Consider the following 21,705-nt stretch of genomic DNA (forward strand, 5'->3'; position numbering starts at 1 on the left):
TTAAAGGTTGTGTCTGGACCTTAAAATCTTGGAGGAATCCACTTATGTCTATTGACAAATGAATCCCCAAATCATTATTACAGTCACAGCTCACAGTTTGGTAGTAGAGGACTATAGGTATGTCTCATTTAATATCTCATTTTAAGAATTCCTAAGTACCTTTGTCAGAAGTTGACAAAGATGGATTTTTCTCAAAGAATGCCTGGACCCAAGTTAAATGAATGGTTCTTCTGAGTATACCAGAATTGGCAGCATATGCTGAAGATGCCAACACTGTTTATGGTTCCTTGCTACTTTAATATTGCTGGAGGGAGCCAGCAGAGGGAGCACAAATCTTTGTTTATTTGTTAGCTCTACATAAACACAATATTTCATTTCTCCAAGATATGGTCAGAAACACTTTCTCCTTCATGATAGGCTCAGTTGTATAGGCCCCAGGATTTAGAACAAGTGGGAGAAAATTCCACACTTGGTTCCATCAGATTCTGCCACTTTTAATGTAGGTCATATTTGGAGCTTAGACCAGATTAGTCTGAATCTGTCTCAGGACACTGTGCCACTGCCACTATTGTACAGAACTGCACGCTTTCATCTTCACGCAAGCATGGCATGGGTACCCTGTTGGAAAGGATTATTACGCTTACCGTCTTAATAAAAAAAGACTTGTAATTCGTTCTGCAACATAATCATTATACTACATTCACAGAGAGTATCAGAAGATTCTGCCAGGTGTCACTGGGTCATTCCAGCCAATAAAATCTAGTACAACTGAAGACACGTTACATGTTGGTCCTAGAGTGGATCTGAGGGGGCCTCTCTGGTGGCGCAAGGGGTTAAGATGCAACCTATGAAGCTACCCGCAGCCACTGAACCATGAGTTCGATCCCCGGCCAGGGAGCTACCCACATGGCACAGCAGACCTCTTCTGACTCGCCCGCTGCTCCCCTCAGCAGTGTATTTCAGTCAATCTGCCTGTTCTGTTCCCTGCTCTGTCTCTGGTAAAGACCCCTGGGCCATACACTGTACTTGCATGGGCCAGGATATAGTAGGCTTGTCAGTGTGCACACAGATCCTGCCATGGCCATTTCACTGGACCATTTAAGTTAATCTCCAGAAACCTCACAGTGTCGCCCCTAACTCTAACTCCCCACCCCAAATTTTCCCCATTCATTGAAAGGGTGGTCATATTATAGATTCATTCAATGGTCTCTCTCTCTCTCTCTCTCTCTCTCTCTTCTCTCTCTCTCTCTCTTTCTCCTCTTCTCTCTTCCTTCCTCTCTCCCCTTTTCCCACCCTCCTTGTTAAAGTGGGCTTAACAAAACTTTCCTTGATAGCATTTTTTATGTATTCACCTTCCTTATGAACTTGCTGGGAGAATTTCATCATAGTTGATGAGATCTACACCAGAGAATACAGAACTATAAAGGACTTCAGAAAATATCAGGTCTAACCCCTTCACATCCATTTGGAGTAATGTGAAGACCAAGCTGTGAAGGGACAGCCAGTGGAAGAAGGCAGCTTGGCAGTGGATCACTTTACCCCACCCCCTCATTCTCCCTCTTTTTCCACAGTCAATGCAGGTATTAGTGATGCCCTGTAAGATCCCCCAACTTGGTCAGCTGTCACGAAACACTTTTAGTTATGTTAGTCATGGAGTTCCTCAACAGTGAGTTAGAAGAGAGTTTTTCAGTCTTTTCAAACCACTTACGTCGCTGAGAGGAGAGCGGTACACACTGTCACAATATGTTCTTTCAAAAAAGCCTGTTCAAGAAAGCTGTACCTTCCTCATTGTTGTCCTGCAAAATGTCTCCATGAGATAAGAATTAAATTTACCAGAAACACAGACCATGGGAACTTAGATCACCAGAACTTAATCTGTGATGTCACGGCCACTGGTTCTTTGAGTCAACGTGGTAGTTTATGCATCCATCAGTCTCACACTTGTGTCGTTGGGATGATGTCTTTGGTTACCTAGCAGTTGTGACTGCAGGGTCCTTTAAAGAGTCCCCCCATTCTCCCTTCTACCAGCCTCATAGAAAAGATGAGGAAACTGAAGCCCAGTATGTGCAGGAACTTAATTTGGGCAACAAACATGCATCACAGGCTTCCACACGGCCCCGGTAGCCAGGTCCAGGCAGACAAGATATCCCAAGGCCTTGGCGGGGTGCGGATGTCCTGGTAGAGCTGGGAATGCAGCCAGCATCCCGGACCTGGCCCAGGCACACATGCAACACTCCTGGATGCTGGAGCGAAGGCGGGCCATAGTGCCTGTTGGCAAACCTCTGGCTTTCCGTGTCCCTCTGCCAATGTTTGTACATTTTCCACCCCCGGTACTTAACCCAGCACATACTTGCTCATCTTCCGCACCTACACCACTGTAGTCTTCTCAGACCTACTGTTTTTCTGTCCTCCCTTGTTCAATGCTGGTCAGACCCTTGCACTAGAGCTGGCATCCCCTCTACCTTGGAGCCCCCGGCAGGGAAGAAGTGTTCTCATAAGAGACCTGGGCTCTGCAGCCAGACAAAGGTATCTTCCCTGCTCCTTCCGGGGCCCCAGCCAAGTGACCTGTCACCCTGTGACTCAGATTCTGTAAATGGATCTAACATTAGTACCTTCCTTTAACGGCATGCATGACTTAACGTGTGAAGAGATGAAACAGCGCCTAGCATGCAGGGAACCCTTTGCAGATGTTTGCTGTGCTGATTCTTGCCCACCCTCCTGTCTGGATGTTCCCCCATCCTGGAATACTCTGCCTGCCCATCAGTCTGAAGAGGAAGTGTAAACCGGGGACTGTGACACATGGAAATGCTAGCCCAGCTCATACCTGTCAGTCCCAAAAGCCATAGCCCCTGCTGCAGCCTTCCTATAAACATTAGCTAAAGACCAGGTTCAAAGCTCAGAACCCCATTGAAATAATGGAGACGTTTTCCTGAAGTACAAATTCTCTTATGTCAACATCTACTCAAGAATCCATGACTTCCTCACTCCACCCTTCAGTGTGCTTCGCTATAGCTGATCCATAGGCCTGCAAACAGCTAGCTGCCTCAAATGCGAATTTCATCCTCCCCAGTAATCCCTTCCAGACCCAAATCTTTTTTTCCCTATCCATATGGCTTTTTTTTAAGACTTGAATTGTATTCTTCTCAAAAAGATAATAAAGCATCCGTAGGAACTTCTTAAACCACCCACAATCCCACCGCCCAGAACCAGTATTGAGCACTGTGTCACCTGAAGCCTCCACCAGAAATTTGGGTTTATTGGTCTGGGGTGCAGCCTGGGCATAGGAACCTCCTTCTTACACCTCTGAGGTTATTTTAATATGCAAGCAGGACTGAGAGCCGCTGTCCTAAAGCACGACATCTTGTACCGTTAAGGTCCTTGTTTTCGTGCCATCTAACTTGTCACCACTTACACCCTGACTTTTCTTAGCATATGCGAGTCTTTATCCTATGTGTGTGTTTCTTTATCTATAACGGGCTACATAATTTCTTTCTTAGAACATAAACATGAATGAAAATAGAAGTGGGACAGAAATGGCTCTGGCTGTTGCTGTAAGCGGTATTGATGCAGGGGAGTCACTAGGCCACAGACCTGTGTAGGCCCTGATGCGAGATCCAGAATGCACACCTGTTCTCCTCACTTCCCGATCTCTCAGCGCGCCAGTGGCAAGCCATGTGGCCAGAACTCGGTGCTGAGAAAGATGAGGGAAGCCAATGTGCTGGTGAATCCACAGACTGGACAGTGCAGTTTGAATAACTGGAACTTTGTTTGGGAGACTTTTGTAATTGGTGTGGAAAGTTTTAAAGCGATTTCTCCATGCCCTCGCTAGCAGCACATTTTGTCTCCTGATTGCACATTCCTTTTAAAAACTTAAAATCCTTTTACTCTTCTCCATGTCAGCTCTGGTCATCATGAGATGAGACAAACATTCGTTTCACTTGGTCAGCTAGAAAGCAGTGGTTACACCTGTCCGTGGTTACAACTGCCGTCCCTCAACTGGACCTGTGGCCCGCCCATCTCCTTCCCTCTCCTTCCTCCCCTGGAGCTCCTCCACCTGAACAGGACCATGCCCAGTGCTGTGAGGGAACACAGAAGGCTGGAGGCCTGTGCTCTGCCCTTCTCCTTCCCTTCTGGAGCCTGAAGTCCTGTGAGGAAGAGCAGATTCTCATAAACCGCTAAAAATGACTAATTATCAGTAAACCCAGATTAGTTAGCTCCATACTCTAACTGCATGTCCAAAAGATATAACTGAAAAAGTAGAGATACAGTCAACCATGTTTTGGTCAGATGAGTGGAGACCTCCCCGAGACCCACCCAGCCATCTGCCTGCGAGCCCAGGAGAGAGAGAATGAATGTTCCTAACGTAGATCAGCTATTCCACTGCGCATCCTGCCAGTCAAGTTTTAACTTTCCCACTTTGGCAAGAACTGCAATGTCTGAGAACCAGAGGGCCATGGACAGAAGAAGAAATGAAAATAGTAAATACGGGAAGAACAGAGGAAGCCATTGCAGGGACTCTCCTGACCCTGGGGCTGGTGCAGACATGGGGTGTTCACCGGTTCCCAGAAAAAGAAAGGACCCGAGATTACTCATTCTAAAGTATTGACATTACATTTAATTTGTTCCTGTGAAAGAACTTGAAAACGCTGCTTTTTCTGTGAAATGCTGTCTGAGGTTAGTTCAGGTTTCCCTGTCCTCATTGGGTTTTAGGTGCAAATGACATATTCTTCCTGCCTAACTGTTAATTACAACTCCAGGGACACTTTAACAGTTGCCAAGAGATAGCCGGCAGATACCAAGAATTTTTCTCAGAGACGTTTTTGGAAATGACTGCTTATTTGAAATAACCTTGAGAGTTTGTTTCAGAAGAACCTGCAGCTTCTGACACCCAGGTTCACATTCTTGTGAACAGCGGCCGTGACCCTCCTGCCTTTCTGGTTCTAGCAGGTGGAGCATGTACATCCCAGTCATTAGAGTAGGTTCCTGGAAGATTCAGTGGTTTTGCTTGCATTTCTAGTTAGCAACAACTAAGCCAAAGTAGAATTCAAATGGACCCTTTCTTAACTAGCATTAAGCCATGCTGACCAAAAAAAGAATTTCTCATATTCTTTTCCAGAATGATGTATGATCAAAACCAGGAAATGTACCTCTAAATAGCATAATAGATAGAAAAGCTGGTTCCTTTTTCACCATTAAGCTTTAAAGTTCCCCCAAAGGACTGAAAAAAAAATCCCTTAAAAATGGGAAATATGGGGGCCTCCCCGGGGGTGCAGAGGGTTGAGTGCAGCGCTGTGAAGCTGTCTGCAGCCTCTGCAGCATGGGTTCCATTCCCGACTGGCCAGGGAGATAACCACATGGTGGAGCAGACCTCTCCTGTCTCTCCCGCTGCTCCCCTCAGCAGTATATTTCAGTCAGTCTGCCTGTTCTGCTCCCCACTCTGTCTCTGGTGAATCTCTCACCCTCCTACACCTCTGGCCTGTACCCCAGTTCTTGTATAAATAAATAAATCTTTAAAAAAATGGGAAATATGCAAGCCAACTTTGTAAAAAATAAAGAATTCATGAGGTATTTATAGCAGTGACATGGGCAAAATTCATCTCTGAGCACATAAGAATCCTTGTAACATCAACTGTAAAGAATGCAAGAGAGGCAAAACCCTTTTCAAGACTATGAGAGGGAAAAAGGGCAGCTATATGAGCACACATTCGACTTACCTGTGTCCTCACTCCGAGGTCCCTCTTGCCTCCCTGCAGTGCCCAGCTGTTATCAGTGGTGGGAACTGTGGCCTATGTCACCCAGCGTCTCCCCACTTGAGCTGGATCAGCTGACCTTGAGATTTCCTGAGGGTAAGGAAAGCCACCGAGGTCTTCCGGGGCTCACATGACAAGGCTCTACTCCCCCCAGCCCTGAGCTCCCGCAAAACCAAGAAGCACACATTGCCCTGCCGTCGCTGCTCAAGTATGTCTGGCCAGACCCTGGCTAGCGCATCCCAGAGCCCATGCGTGGTAGTTAGGGAAACCCTGCAACCTAGCTACATCCCTAGGGCTCAGAGAAGTAAAGAAGCAGCCAGATCCCAGTCAACACCAGAGCCCTCTGTGGTATGCAGGTGTGCAGTTCCAAGGCCAGGCACTCCTGATCCAGACAGGTTAGCTGACCCAAGAGCACCCATCAGGGGAGAGGGAGCACCACTCAGAAAAAGGAAGAGATGGGACTTCAAAGGCCACTAGTTCCAGTTACCCAAAACTGGTCATTCACTACAGGCCATATTTTTATATTACAGTTGGAGCCAGCTTGGGTCCTGTGGGGACACACATGCCTTTGGTACAGATTAAGTGGATGAGAACTCTGGTATTACTCCTCAGGCCATCACACATACCATAGCACCCAGCCCCTTAGAGTGTACAAGTCAATATTTTTAGTGAATTCACAAGGCTGTGCAGCCATCACCACAATCACATCTTAGGACATTTTTTTCCTCTCCTAAAACAAAAAAAAAAAAGAAAAACCCATAAACACCTTGATCGTGAAGCCCATTCCCCCTTCCTCGTCCCAACCCTAAGCAGCCACTGGTCTCTTTCCTGGCTTTGCAGATCTGCCTGTTCTGGGCATTTCTTAAAATTGGGCTCAGGCAATGTATGGTCTTGTGACTGGCTTCCTTTACTTCGCATGTTCTTAAGATTTTTCCATGTGTAGCCATTTATCAGAGACTGGACCTTCAGACACGAGTTCCATAAAGATTTCCTGAGTACTCCATGTGGAATACAGAAGTTGCAAGACAACACAGCCCCTCCTTCACTGAGGTTTAAGTTTTCAAAGGAGGGGAAGACACTAGTCTCCTGTCAGGAGCTGAGGAGGGGTAGGGAAGAAAAGATGGCAGGGAAGGCAGAACAGGAGGACCACAGAGAAACAGCATTGTCGTTGGGGGTACTTTAAAACAGGGGTCAAGGAAGGCCTTGTTGAGAAGGTGACTTTTGAGGAAGGCAGAAGCCCACATGGGGGTTGGAGGTGGTAGGGGGAGGATGGGAACATTCCAGGCCAAGAGAATAGCAGGTGCAAGGACCCTGAGGCAGGAGCTTGGCAATTTCAAGAAATTGTGTCAAACCCAGCATGGTTAAGGCAGCGTGAGCAAGGGATGAGGAAAAGGAAGGTGAGAACAGTCTTGGAGGTCAGGAAAGAACTTGTCTGTTACTCTAATAAAATGTCAGTTGTTGGAGGGTGTTCAGTGGTTTGGATTGATAGGATTTTTGTTTAAAAAAAAAAAAAAAAAAAACACTGACTTCTTCAGGAAGTACCTGTGCTAGGACCGGGAGGAGACTAGTTAATATCTCACCCTGCCTGGCTGTCACATAGCAGGCATGTAGTACATGTATGACCAATGTGGTGGTGCAAGAGGTGTCCTTTCTGAACATTCTCTAGGAGCCACTAGGGGAACCCCCAGTGGTACCCATGCCACCGATAGCAGCCCCTCACTGGACTGCACAGCTGAGGCAGGAGAATGGTGACACCCACCTCTTTATAGAGGAAGATTTTAGGGGTGGAAAGAAAAAGGTGAAAAGAAGACGGACAGAACCTTAACCTGCAGTCACATACGCCCCGTGCCCCTCTCTTGTCAGCATCTGTGGTCACGAGCCTGTGAGCCAGCATGAAGAATCATGGTTGATAGCTCTCCCAGAGTTATTTCAAGATAACAAAAGAACTAGAAGAGCTAAGATATGAGGGTGAGATTCCGTATTGTTTCAGTCCCATAAAAATGGTCTCTAGAGTAGTCTATGAATATACTAGCTCTCTCTCTATGTGTAGAGATTTGCAACTCACTGCACAGTCTCACCACAATCTGCCCTCAGTAGAGCAAAAGCAGTTTTGGCACTGAGGGGAAGTGATGTTTTGTTTTGTTTTGTCTTGTTTTGTTTTGTTTTCATTATCAGTTGGCTGATCATGTCAAGGCCAGCGCTGAACCTGTTAAATGTCTGCTCCTGAGCAAGAATCTTTCCCCCACCTACCCCAAATAGTCTTGAGCCTGGGGAAAAAAGTCCACAGAAGGGAACAACTGGGTGAAGGGGAGGAACCCTTCTTTTGTGGTAAAGGGAACATGCCCTCCCTACAGGCAGAAAGGACTGTTTTGTAGAGGATTTATGGCCTCTACAATTTGTACAGTGGCAAGTGCACAAACCCACTTTGGCACAGATAGCTGAGAAGTTTAACTGAGCCTAAGCTAGTATGCAAATGTAGCACCACAGGAAGAATTCACATGCAGAAAATAATTATGGATTAAAATAGCTTTCTTAATGTCTGAAGACAAGTCATTTTTGTCAGTAATACTGTCTGTCTATTATTGAAATATAGTTCACATACCATAGCACCCAGCCCCTTGGCGTGTACAAGTCAATATTTTTAGTGAATTCACAAGGCTGTGCAGCCATCACCACAATCTCATCTTAGGACATTTTTTTCGTCTCCTAAAACAAAAAGAAAAACCCATAAACACCTCGATCGTGAAGCCCATTCCCCCTTCCTTGTCCCAACCCTAAGCAGCCACTGGTCTCTTTCCTGGCTTTGCAGATCTGTCTGTTCTGGGCATTTCTTAAAATTGGGCTCAGGCAATGTATGATCTTGTGACTGGCTTCCTTTACATACCACTTAGCATGTTCTTAAGATTTGTCCATGTGTAGCCATTTATCAGCATTTCACTTCTTTTTACTGCCAAATATTCCATTGTAGAGTAGACCACATTTTGGTTGTCTGTTCATCAGTGGATGGACTTCAGGGCTGTTTTCATCTTTTTGGATATTATGAATATTGCTACTAAGTACATACATATATTGTTTTGCTGATTTTGAGATGTAAATTCAGTCTGATTAAATGAAAATCCTCCCATGACCAAGATGTAGCTGAGGTCTTGGTATTCATATTCCATGCGATACCTAAAGGGTCTGGAAACCTCTTTGTGATGGTCTAACAAAAAAGTTGACACCGAGATGTTCATTTTAAATTTATAATGTAGTTAAAGATAGTCACAAGATTCACATATAATAGCTGTGGAAGGGGAGGAAAGGAATGCCAGGAAAGTTTTTTTCACGAATGCTCCACCTGCTCACTTAGCCCCTGCACAGGTGCATGTGCACACAATATACACACACACACTCTCCTGCCTGCCTTGTGGTCCAGCTGTCCTAGCTTTCTGCTTCAGAACCAAAGTTGACGGGCAAGACCAATCACCAAAAAGAGGAAGCTGAGCCGAGAGCCAGGGCCAGGGCCAGGACACGGCACTGCTGCTGGGTTGGAAATACTGGAAGCCATCCGTGGGCCATTTGGAAATGTTAATTAGGCTGGCTAATTCCCACTGGTCTTGGGTTGCCAGTGTTGAGTTGAGTGTGTAGGCTTACCCCATCCACTGCTGCACCTGTTCCCTTCCTCAGAGCCACTCCAAGGGGCCTGAATGGTCCAGACAGCTCTCTGATCTCCAGCTCTGTCCGCCTTCCTGCTGGGAGGATATTTAGCACTCGCCTAAAGCTGGAACCCTAGTCCACTGTTTCTCTCCCTCATCCATGCCAGCTCTCAAAATCATTCTCTTCCCTAATTACCTTGAACCAGTTAATCATTTTCCACACTGACTGTTCAGTAATAAGAACCCAGGGAGAGGCAGCCACTGTTCTTGTCTGACCCTGCCCAGCGTTATCCCAGGTGGCAGTCTGGGATGGTAACCTTCCCTCAGAGATAAGACGGTTCAAATCTTGGCTCTTTCGCTATCCCAGTGAGTACAGCCAGAGAAAATGGGCCACAAAAAGACCTGCCAGTTCTTGAAAGGCTTCTGCTAGGCAAAGCTGTGTGGAAAAACAGCAGATCTCCAACCAAAACTATTGTTTCCTGGTTTTTTTAAAGAATTTTTTTCACTTATTTATGCATATAAGAGTTGGGGTACAGGCCAGAGGTGTGGTGGGTGAGAGGATTCACCAGAGACAAAGTGGGGAGCAGAAAAGGGAGATCAACTGATATATACTGCTGAGGGGAGCAACGGGCGAGACAGGAGAGGTCTGCTGCCCCATGTGGGTAGTTCCCTGGCCCAGAATTGAACTCGTGCTGCAGTGGCTACTGATAGCTTCATAGTACCGAGACTTAACCCCTTGTGCCACCAGGAAGGCCCTGTTACCTGTGTGTTGGTTTCTTTAAAAAAAAAAAAAATATCCTATTGATAACCAGGTGAGAAAAGAGGTCACACAAAACCAAAGAAGACATCTTTCTCACAAAGTGGCCTCCAGATTCCCCAGGCCCCTGCTCTGTGTCTGAGCTGCTAAGGGACTCCATTTGGCCCCTTGGCTTCTGAGTTACACTTCCAGGGCTCTGCCCTGATGGGTTTTGCACAACTACTCTTAAATGTGAACAGGGCAACTCCCGATTTCCAGCACCACTGCTGTACAAAAAACTTTGAAACAGACACGTTAACCCTCTAATCCAATGTTTCTCAACCTTTTATCATCCCATCACGAAGCCTTCTGAGGTATTTCCTGATTTGTCCCCTCCCCTAAAACACCACAGGAATACTATACATCTGTTTATTTACTGCACTTATATCTGGGCAGAATTTTGTCCCCCGGAAGGGTGATGTTGCCCCCTCACCCCATTTAGGATGCATGTCTAACCTCCTTTGGACCTTCCTTTCACCTGCTTTGTTCTCTGTAATCTAAGAGTCTAGAACAGTACCTGGCACATATCAGGTGCCCTGTTAATGAAGGGATGAAATAATTATGTCTCACCCGCCACCCCACATCATGTGCCTCCTGTTCTCTTTCCACCCCTTGTCTCCAAGTTTGTGAGCTCGAGAAGCGTTACAGCACTGCCTAGGTTAGTTGCACCTCATGCTCGCCCCCAGGGATGGATCAAGAAGCTGACAGCCTAGTCTTCTGTTCCAAGCACGGGGCCCCCACTGTTTGGTAGTACTGCCCGCGTGTCAAGGGCAAGTGACATTTGAGCCCCATGGAATAATTAAGTCAGCCCCCACTGTCTCTGTCTTTGCATCTCCTTAAGTCGACCACGGATTGGCAGTTATTGAGACATTCTGCTTGGTCCGGCACACCACACCAGGCTGCATCTGGGAACACACCGGGGAGAGGAGCAAACCCGTCCTCATCAGCAATTACAAACAAGCCGTCCATTGTTAGCCACACCATCTGTTTTCTTGGTTTCTACCAATCGGGTAGCCTGTACACCCGGCATAACCAGGGGCTGGGGAAAGCGAGAGCTAGGAGTCCGTTCCTGAAGAGACCCTTCTCTCATCCTGGAGAGGCTCAGTGGCGTGGCTCAAAGAAGCCTCGTGACAAATCTGTTTGCTGTCTCCCATGAGAGTGAGCAGAGCCTGCCGAAGAGCATCGGGGAGAAACAGGAAATCAGGATAACCTTGTTATCTGGAGAATTACGAAAAACTTTCTAGTCCTATACATACAGTCAACCCGCCCAAGAGCTGCTGGGACAGAGAGCTCAGTCAGCTTGCAGAGAAGGGGTTAACTGTGCTTGGCAATCAAGCGAGACCAAGGATGCCATTGGATCATCCATCATGGATTATTTCTGTTTAAATTCTTAACCCCGAATAAGTAGCATGGGGAATGAATTTTTATCAATAGACTAGAAAGCCCTGTTTCATTCAAGCCCATATCAAAGTCTCTCAGAGAGCCCCACCTAAGAAGAGTGGTCCTTCTCCTGAAAGAATTGTGAACCCCCACCTTAAAAACATCCTGGTTACTGTGCCAACCTTGGTAGACAGTGTCAGCAGAGAATCCTTACCTGTGGCCCTGGAGACAACGCTCTGTGTCACTGACAAACGTCCTTTGTGCAGGTTCCGTGGTCTAGTGATGCTGTGTGGGGGTTGGGGTGACAGCTACTGCCTGACGAAGAAGAGTTTCCTCTCGTTTGCTCTGTGCAAAGACCTGGGTCCCTTAGCAAACACAGGCTATAACAGGATGGCTGTGGATGGCGTGGTGACTGAGAAAGCCTGTCACAAAGTACGGACAAGTTCAGTTCCTCCCTAAGGATCGACATGAGTATTAAGATCCTAGTGCTCTGTGAGGGAGGGTCCAGTTTCAACACTGCTGAGTCCCCTTCCTCAGCTGCACAGCATTTAGATGCCTCCTCCCTGGGAACTGCCACCTCACAGGTGACCGTGGCTCAGACTGGACACACCGATTTCAACCCAGAAACATGTAAAACGAAGCTTGGAGTCTTAAACTTCCCATTTGGAGGATTTCAATCATTTTTCCAGATCATCCATTGAATTCTAAACACTTGTCTTACAAACACTGACCCAAATCAGTCAGGAAGGGCAGGGCTATAGGAAAAGGCTACATTGGACACGGCTGCCCAGTGTTGGCCTGGCTCCCTGCAGCCTCTATGTTATATATCCCGGGGATGCTCAAGGCACCTTTATCTCACACTGACTCGCATGCCAGCAGCTAGAATTGAGTCCCAACAGGTAGAATTTTAAGTGAATTTTCAGTTCATAATGATCTCCACAGATGTGACTGCACTCAGGCAGCTCAGGAATAAATGTATGATCAGCGCTGTGTTCATTATCACGTGGGGCTATGGGTGTGCTGGACTTGTAGTCACTTGATTTTATGTTCTTTCCTTTCAGATTAAAATTAAGATCTCATTCTAATATTGGAGCAAGGTAAGACTGACACGTCATCAAATTTGCCCCACGACCCTGCTTTCTGGGAATGTTGTTTACATTTCCTAACTGGCCTTCCTCCTTCCGTGGCTGACTCTGTGTTGAGGTGCCCCTCACATTCCTCCTGCCTCTTGCCTCCCCTCTCGAGGGGCCCTGCCATACTCCTGCCCCTGCATGTCTGCGCTACCCCGGGCAGCCAGCCTCGCCTTTCTTCTGCCCTGTGCACTCAGGGCGGAATCCGACACCAACACCTGCCATCCCGGAAAATGTCTTTGTCACCCGCCCTTTTGTGTCCAGGGCCATGGGGAGCTAGGGGACCTGGGGCCGCCCCCTTTTTTGTTGCCCAAGCCTGGAGAAGCAGGATCTTGAGATGGGCCGATAAGAAGCGGCACGTGCTGGCTGGCCTTTGACCGTTTGCCTTAATGGAGGCCTCCACAAAGGGAGCCAGGTTATCCGAAGGGCTGCTGAATGGAACAGCTGGGGGAGGAAGAGCAGACAAAAGCTGGGGGAGCTCAGAGGGCGGAGAACCTGGACATGGGCTACAGTTTAGGACCCAGAGGGTAGCTAGCCCTGGCAGGTGTGACCTCTGTGGGCCTCTCCTTTCTGCCCTGATTGGGGTACAGGTGCTTCCTCATGCACACTGAGGGACCACAGTGGTGGTTGAAAATCCCCCCTTAAAGTGACTGGGACTGTGTCAGTTCATGGGCTCACAGGTAAAGGGAGGAGAGGCGTGATGGTGATGGTGATGATGGAGCGCATGCGTGAGTAAGCCCTCATTAACTGTATCACTGACAGTGGAACACCTGGCACAGATGCCATCCACTTAAAAATGGAAGTAGGATATTAGGGTCTAGAATGTTTGATTTACCCAAAGTACCAACTTCCTCCACCAGACAGGCATTGTCACACCTGCAGCCAGGTGAGCAGCAGCTACTACAGTGAACCCACCCTCCTACCCAACTGTCCTTTCTTCTCCCCTCAGCCACAACTTTGGTCTGGTACCGGAATCGTTTTAAGCTGGGCTCATTCACATCAGCCCCCAGAGGTGACAAGCTGCAAAGCCCAGGTGCTCACGCTGGGCCAGCCAGAGCAGGGCGATACAGTTCCCTCCAAAGTGTCAGGTGGATGGTCTCACAAGTGTCCTGCTAAAGCAGTGAAACAGGGCTTGAATGTTCTTTAAACAGACCCCCAGCTTCCAGCACGAGGGGAGCGGCTGCATGAGTAGAGTGGCTGCCAGCAGCTTGTGAGTGGAATTACTTCCTTGTGGTCGCCTGCTCACTCCACAGCTGCTGGCTCCCCATCAATCATGGGGCACAGTGGACATGACAGGCGCCCTGGCAGGCTGAGGACATGCCAACGGAAAGGTGGAACTGGAGGAATGCATGGCCCCTGTGTGTGTGCAGGCCCAGCATGTGCCCCTCGTGTAGGGCCCACCGCTTCCAGACACCCGACGGCTGCTTTGCTGCAGAGCCTTGTGGCCTGTGTCCCCAGGCCACTCTGCCGAGCCACGGGGACTCGAAATGCACCCCTCCTTGCCCTTCCTGGTTGTACGGGTAGAGATGGAGGGATTAATTATTTATTTTCCATTCTAATCCAGAATAGTTTAATGTCACATCTTTAAACATCACTTACCACTTTCTCTCTCTCTCTCTTTTTTTTTTTTTTTTTTTTTTTTTTTTTTGCCTTCCTGCTCCCAATTTATCTGATTACAGCGGGGGTAAGGTGGTTCCTCATTAATAATGTGAAATCTTAGACAATGTGAAGTGAAGGTATTTCAGGATGGAATATTATCTGGAAGTAAATCAGATTGCTCCCTCCTGCCCACCCCCACCTCCTGGATTAAATGCCAGTGCCCCCCTCCAGCTGCTTGGGAGCAGAGAGATGCTTTCGCCAGTGCCGTCTCTGCCATGGTGACAGTGTCGCTGTCTGTCTTTGTTAAAAGCAGCCTGTTTTTAAGACAGAAAATAGTAGAAGGGAGGCCCCGGACTTTTCTTCTCTCTGCTTGAGCTTACTGCAGTCAGAAGAGAGGGGACGAACGCCCCAGCCCTGGAGTATTAAAGCACTGAATAGCGGAACACATAGGACCTGACTCTCCAGGTCCAGGTATATTTGCAAGTTCTGACTTCAGAGACATCCTAGAAACAATAGGGTAAGGTCAGAAAATTTAAAAAGATGTTGTCTACGAATGAAATGTCTTATGCAAATTAATTTCAAATGCCAATAATAATCAGCATTCCAAGACCAAACCCCTGGCAGCAAAGTATGTAGGGATATGGAAAGAAACCCTGCTTTTGAGGTTTGTTCCAAGCCCAGAAGATGGGGTGTAATACAACCAGGTTTAAAAATAGATGGTGAGGGGAAGGGTGATGAAATGATCTTCTCACTGGAAGAACTGCCCCAGGGAGGCAGGCTCACCGGCAACAGTGGCTCGGTATTGCAGCAGGCATTCCTGTATTCCTCTGGGCACACTGGCGACCGCCCTGGGGGAGGGCGAAGATGCAGCCACTCTGGTTTTAATTTTATTCCTTTTTCCCACCAGTGCTAAATAGTGGTACGCTCATCTGGATTCATTCAGACAAGCAATTGAATCCTGACCTCTCATCTTAGACCGTTTGGGGACTTATTGAGTCTCAACTCATTGTGTAAAATATCAATATCCGTGTGTGTAAATAATAACAACAAAGCTGCCCGTGAAGTTTGACTTGCTTTCCCATTGACTCTGGACAATGTGCTTCCTTGGTGCCTCCCTTTACTGTAGTCAGATACCTTTCTCTTCATCCATTCCTCTAGATGGGGGACAGTGAGGCTGGATTAACTTCAAAGAGATTCATAGCTTCTTGTTAGGCTTGCAGGAAAACCCAAAGCAACATTTAGGAGGAAAGACATGCATTTGTCGATTCATTCAGCAAACATCCCTGCTTGAGCGGCACAGGGGCCAAGGAATCCTCTTCCTGGGGCTATGGTTCCCCCCTCAGTGCCACAGACCCGCCCTCAAATCTGTGTCCATGAGGGTCTTGCCTCATGAAACTGTAAAGGCCTTTCTTTGCTTCCTCTGCAGGGACCTGGCTGCCAGCACGAGTGCCTACCTCTTGGTGCCTCTTGGTGAGGAGATGGATGAGACTTCCCCTATTCCCCACGCTCCCCCCACCCCAAACAACCCCTCAAACCCAGAGACTCTGGGAAACATGGCCACAATGGTGATATCTTCAGCCAGTCTTCCCATTCGTGGACTTCTGAAGAGAAGGGTGAATCCCATCAAATGTTGCAAACTGGACTTTCAAACTTGGCATTGGCATCTTTCCCTGGAACCTCACAAATCTTGCACTTCAAAAGAATAAAAAGCCACCACCAACCAGAGACAGCCTTTCTCCCACACGGGCATATAGTTGTGGCTGCTCTGCACAGAGACTAAGAGAAGATTTGGGGCTTTGGGAGGGGCAAAAGGTAGCAGGTTTCTGTACCCTAGTTGTTCTGCTCATTTATAAACCCCAGCATGATTCACAGAGGGACCAGCAAAACAACTGTCAAATGAGGAATTTTCTCTGCATTCATTTTGCTAGTTCTTCTTATATTAGGATTTATGATTAACTCAAAAATTTCATCATCATGGAAATTGGCTTTCCCCAGGGTCTTTTGCCCAGGAGAAGTTTTACCTCAGTTGCTGAGTGTTTTTCCACCTGGTGCCTGATGCCCCCTAACTGGGGAGAGGCTTACCTGACCATCCTGGAGGCCCTCCAGATCACAATGGTGAAACTCCTATCGCAGAACACTCAGATGATTCTAGAAATGCCGGGTCCCATCCCTGAAAAATCTCCGATAGGTCAGGAGGCCTTCTGAGGCACAGGTCCACACTGCAGCAGGTGGATACTCGAGTCACTGGCCAGCTGGGTGCTAGACAGTGACGGGCACCCTGTCCTGCCCATCTGCCTGCAAGGCTTCACCCTAAGTTGTGCTCTGCTACCTGTTGCTCAGAGGGCCATGACAGGGGCCTTAAAAATATTTCCCACTTTACAGAATTTTAGGGCTACAGATCCTAAGCTAGGGATTTCCCCCATTGGCTCCAAGGAAGGCGAGGAAGAGACTAATCCTCCTAACCCTGGAGTGGAAAAATTCAGCTGTCAGTAATGAATAACTTGACGTTCCTGTAATCCTCGATGATTTTAACAACCCCACCACCCTACATTACAGCCAGCAGCTTGGGGACTGGAGCCTTTTCTGAGCCCCACAGTTCTCTGTACCAGCGCAGGTTTGGGCACTTGGAATGAGGGAGCAGGCAATGACAACCAGCTTTGCTTGCAGTCACCTGGACTTGAATTGTTTTTGTATCTTGGGTGGAAAAACTGAAATGATCAGGGTTTGGCTTTTTTTTTTTTTTCACTTAGAAAAGCAAATATGTTTTTGTAATAAATGCCTTTCAGCAAAATTGTGGAAGGGACCCACCTGAATTACAGCGCTGACTCATCACATTAGTAAGCCTTCTGTAAACAGAAGTGGCCCTAATTGGCCCAAAATAGATAATACTGCCTGGTGTCCAGGCAGGGCCAGGAAGTTTCCTCTCCTCTCTGCCTGCTGATTTGTGTCTAAAACAAAGCTGATGTTCCATTATCACACTAGTAGGTCTTTTACTTAAACAAAAGAGTAATTCCATGAAATGATGACTTTTTAAGAATAGTGAAACCTTTAGTAGACTGAGGGAGGAAATGTAACCTGGGCAAATGACTGTCCCAGTATCTTTATGTAGTTGGTTAACTGACTCTCAGTTCCTAAGAGCCACAGAGAAGGAGGGGGTTTAAGCCTTGACGTTGAGAGGGGGCTGACTAATTGAACCCTTAGCCTTACAAACGAGATCACTTGGATCCGTAGACAATGCAAATCACATCTTCCTGTTCTTCCTCAGGTGTCACCACCTGCACTTCACTTACTGTCATATTTGTATCACCTGGAAGTTTAAGGGATCCTTTAAAATTGACTGTGATGTCTTACATGTAACTGTGTTACGTTCTATCTACTGAAGGGGAATGTCTGCACCTGAGGGAAGTTCAACATGAAACAACCATTATTTTACTTGCACTCAATATCTATGTATGGCATATACATTAAGTGAATGTTACTTACGTTTTCAGGTCTGCAATATTTAGTACGTGTAAATAGGGAAACAAATTGATAAATATGGTAAATTAAGTTATAGTGTTATTTGATTTTTATTGTGCTATCTGGTTATTTAATTTTCCTAATGCTCCACACCTAGGTGTGTGCCTTGGTGGTATTGACCTTCGTATAACCCACCTTTGCAGGCAGGTGTGTGCCAGGCGAAGTGCAAAATGCCGAAAAAGCACACCACTTTTCATCTGACTCTCAGTTCTCTTTTTCTCTTTGACTCTAATTACTGTGATGATTTAATAAAGTAGAAACACAGCACTTATGGCCGAAGTTTCTTTTCTTTTCTTTATAGCTTGTAGGAAAAATAAAGTTTTTCCTGTCATCTGACCAAGAGTAGCTTGCATTTTTATCAAATGAAGTTGTTCAAAAACAACTTTTTAATCAAAGCCCAAATAGTTATTCAAAATGGTAGTCAGCACCAATCCAGGGAAATTTACAAATGTGCGCATGCAAAATTGACCTCTCCTGCTCATCACACGGAATGCTAAGATCCTTTCACAAGGAATTCAAGCATTGTCTGCCTCACCTGTGTAATTCTATCCTTTCTTTGTGATTACATAACCAGGCTTGTGTCTCCTGCGGTTTCTCAAAGCCCATCATGAGCTCCAGCCCTGGTGAGCAAGAGGTAGACTTTGAGAGTTTGTCTTTGTGAATAAATGATAGACAAGATATAAAAATAGCCTCACATTCTGATGTCCTGGCCCGGTGGCCTCTGGGCTTCTCCTATGCTCTGGATGGCTGTGGACTTTTAGGACATTAAACAACTGAGATTTCTAAAAAGCACCCATTTGTCCATTTAGCAAATATTTAAGTATTTCCAAAACAGGGGCTTTCCTGGTGGTGCAAGGGGTTAGGTCTCAGCACTATGAAGCTATCAGCAGCCACTGCAGCATGAGTTCGATCTCCAGCCAGGGAGCTACCCACATGGCACAGCAGACCTCTCCTGTCTCACCCACTGCTCCCCTCAGCACTGTATTTCAGTCAATCTGCCTGTTCTACTCCCCACTCTGCCTCTGGTGAATCCTCTCTCACCCCCCCCCAACACCTCTGGCCTACACCCCAGTTCTTATATGCATAAATAAATAAAATAAATCTTTAAAATAAGTACTTCCAAAATATTTCAGTTCTCTCAGAAAGTTCCAGGTGCCTCCTTGGAAGCCAAATAGAACCTGAATACATTTGGTAGTTTTTAACTTTTGACTGGTAGCAAGAACTTGCTACAAGGTATGTCATACTTTTAATACTTGGTTCCTCGGGGGGTAAAACTTGAGGCGGAATTTTAGCTCTGCTTTGACTGGAAGCAGTAGTTCCCAATTGTGTGCATCAGAATCCTTCAGGAAGGCTTACAAGATTCCTGCCCCACCCCTCTCCTAGCTTCTGACCTACCAGGTCTTTGGCAGAACCTCAGCATCTGTATTTCTTAACCCTCCCCCTGTTGGGAATTCTGACCTGCAGATTGATTCTGATTGAGAGGCTTGGCCCGACTCCATCATGATGCTTTGGACAACCCTTCCCTCTCATCCAGTCTTACGAGTCTACCCTGGAGTGAAGGGAACACCAGAGGAAGACTTGGAGGTGTCTACACCTACTCTGCTGTTGGGTCCTGTCCTCCCCCACAGTGAGTCCACTTTTTACAGGTCCTATTCCCTCCAGGATAAATTATGGCTTCTTTTCAGGCCTGGAAATAGTCGTTTGAATATCAAAGGATATGGTTTTGTAAGTCTCTTAAAACAGTGTATTTTCTCATATATAACAAAGATGGGGGGGAGGTCTCCTTATCATCCTAATTCCTGTAAGTAATCTAGGTCTTCAAAAACTATTTATCAAATCTTAGGTCATATCTTACAAGACCTTCAGCAGAATTCCAAAAAGAATCCAACTTCCATTGGTTCCAAAAGAATGACTACCACATTCTTCTCCAGCTTTCTTGACTTATAAGGGGTGCAGAATTGGAAGAAAGAATACCCTCAAGGCACCTCTTGGCTATAGTATAATTCTCTAAATATTCCAGGAAAAATACTGGTGTGTTTGCTGCAGTAAAGACTATTTCTCAGTGATAAGACTCGGACATTTGTATTTACTCACCTCTGTACACATTTGAGCTAGCATTATGGTCTGTGTATGTGAATAAAATAAATTGAGGCTGCTTTGATTTGCTAAACAGTTATGTCAAGAGGACCTATTATCATTTTCTCTTCTACAAATGGAAATCATTTTAATTGCCTTTCATTTTTCAAATCAGAAAGCAAACATATGGAAATAGAAGGGGCAGCAAACTGCATCCCCGTGTGACTGGTTTACCTGCAGCAGAGAGGTCGTCCTGCATGCCACCCACCAAATTCGGACCAAAACCCAGGACTAACCATAGTGGCTCACTGGCTTCACAGCTCGAAAGTGGCACTCCCGGCAGGAGCTGAGTTTCCTGGGCTCCACTTCATGACTACACCGCTATTTAGAAGCAGTCACAGATCTTAACCAGCTCTCGTACTGTTTGTTGAAATTGTAGTTCTGTGTTCCTCCTGGCCACTGTGAAGTTTTCCCTAAGGTTAACTTCAAAGTCGCTTTGGCCCTCTTCTCACATGGGCCAGACATAGCAGGTGCCAGGGTCTTCTAATGTCAGGAAACTTGTAACAGGAGACTCAGCTACTCTCCCTGGGGCAAAAAAGAGGGTGCTAGAATTGATTTTGTCTTGACTCCAGAAACCACTGGATAACACATGTCTGTAAAGATATTGCTCATCTGTAGACCTAGAAATCAGATTCTGAAGCAAAGACCCTGCGGCAAGGCAGGCAACACATAATTGGTGGTGTCGATGTGGGGGCCAGCTTGCAACACGGCCGAGCACCCCCCTTCTCTCTGCATATACGGATCCACAGAGGGATTTAGCCCCTGCTACTGGTTGGCTGAAATTTTTTGTTCATTTATGTTTTATTTTTTTTTTGAAGTGGAAGAGAAAGGAAGTGAAGGCACAGCTATCCTTCGGTGCCATGAGGACTGCCATTGAGTGGAGTGAAAAGAGACTTGCACTCAACACCAAGGTCAGGGGCTCTTAGTTTGTGCCTACTGCAGCTTGAACGACATTATCGCCCCCTGATAATGGGACAAAAACAGCTGACAACCCAGGGAGTCAGGGACATCTTAAATAATAATATCTCTGCGCCCAAATATACTCTCCAGAACAATCAAAGAGCAGCAATAATAATGGCAGGAACTCAGAACTGATGCCCTCTGAATAATACAATAGAATTTACTGGAATTTGGAGAGTGCTTCTTTTTTGTTTTTGTTAATATTTTCAATTAAAAATGTGTTGAATAACTAAGTTTTCACTACCCTAAGTTAAATTGGCTAATATGTTGGGCCTGAGTGAACATTGTTACAAGCTGTTATGTTAAAAAAAATTTGTCTGAAAGATTCTGCCTCTCATAGAACAAAGATTAGGAAGCCCGAGTTAACATCCATCCCTCTGTACTGTGACAAACATGAAAAACACTGATTATCAGACTTTTGTTGATATTCATAATGAAATACTCCTGTTAGATATCAGAGGACATGGTGCATGTGATCAAAAATTTTATTTAAAACATTATTTTAGGAAATAATAATCTTTGGGACAAGAGTAAGTTTCCCTATGTGTCCCAGTGTAATTTTAATTTTCAATCTTCCATTAACATGTCCCACCTTTCCCTCTAGCAAAATGCTTGCTGAGTTTGACAGAGAATATTTTATACAAAGAGGTCATATTCATCAACTTCCACCTTGTGTGGGGTCCCGGGGTTCTGAAAATTGGAGTGTGCCTCTCGCTGAGGGTGTGAAGTGGGAAGGGCCTTGCTATTATAGCTCCTGAAAGGCTCTTTTTGACTTCAGAAAATAGCCTGGCAAAGAAAAG

General features: G+C 46.3%; 1 protein-coding gene across 6 annotated transcripts in view; it reads left to right on the forward strand.

Annotated features, from left to right (window-relative positions):
- Positions 1-21,080, forward strand: part of RALGAPA2 (Ral GTPase activating protein catalytic subunit alpha 2) — a 329,205-nt gene extending 308,125 nt beyond the window's left edge. For 3 of the 6 annotated variants that reach the window (XM_054695962.1, XM_037493924.2, XM_054695968.1), the window contains 2 exons: positions 12,623-12,658; positions 15,717-21,080. In XM_054695962.1, coding sequence (XP_054551937.1) covers positions 12,623-12,627 — 5 coding nt within the window. In that variant the 3' untranslated portion in view covers positions 12,628-12,658; positions 15,717-21,080. Of the gene's footprint in view, positions 1-12,622; positions 12,660-15,716 lie in introns of those variants that run through there. The other 3 variants (XR_008552100.1, XR_008552101.1, XM_054695973.1) reach the window with 3 other exon arrangements.
- Positions 21,081-21,705: the final 625 nt, after the last annotated feature.

The sequence above is a fragment of the Talpa occidentalis genome, unplaced genomic scaffold (genome assembly GCF_014898055.3).
Source record: "Talpa occidentalis isolate TD23 unplaced genomic scaffold, MPIMG_talOcc4v2.1 talOcc4.10, whole genome shotgun sequence".
Taxonomy (NCBI): domain Eukaryota; kingdom Metazoa; phylum Chordata; class Mammalia; order Eulipotyphla; family Talpidae; genus Talpa; species Talpa occidentalis.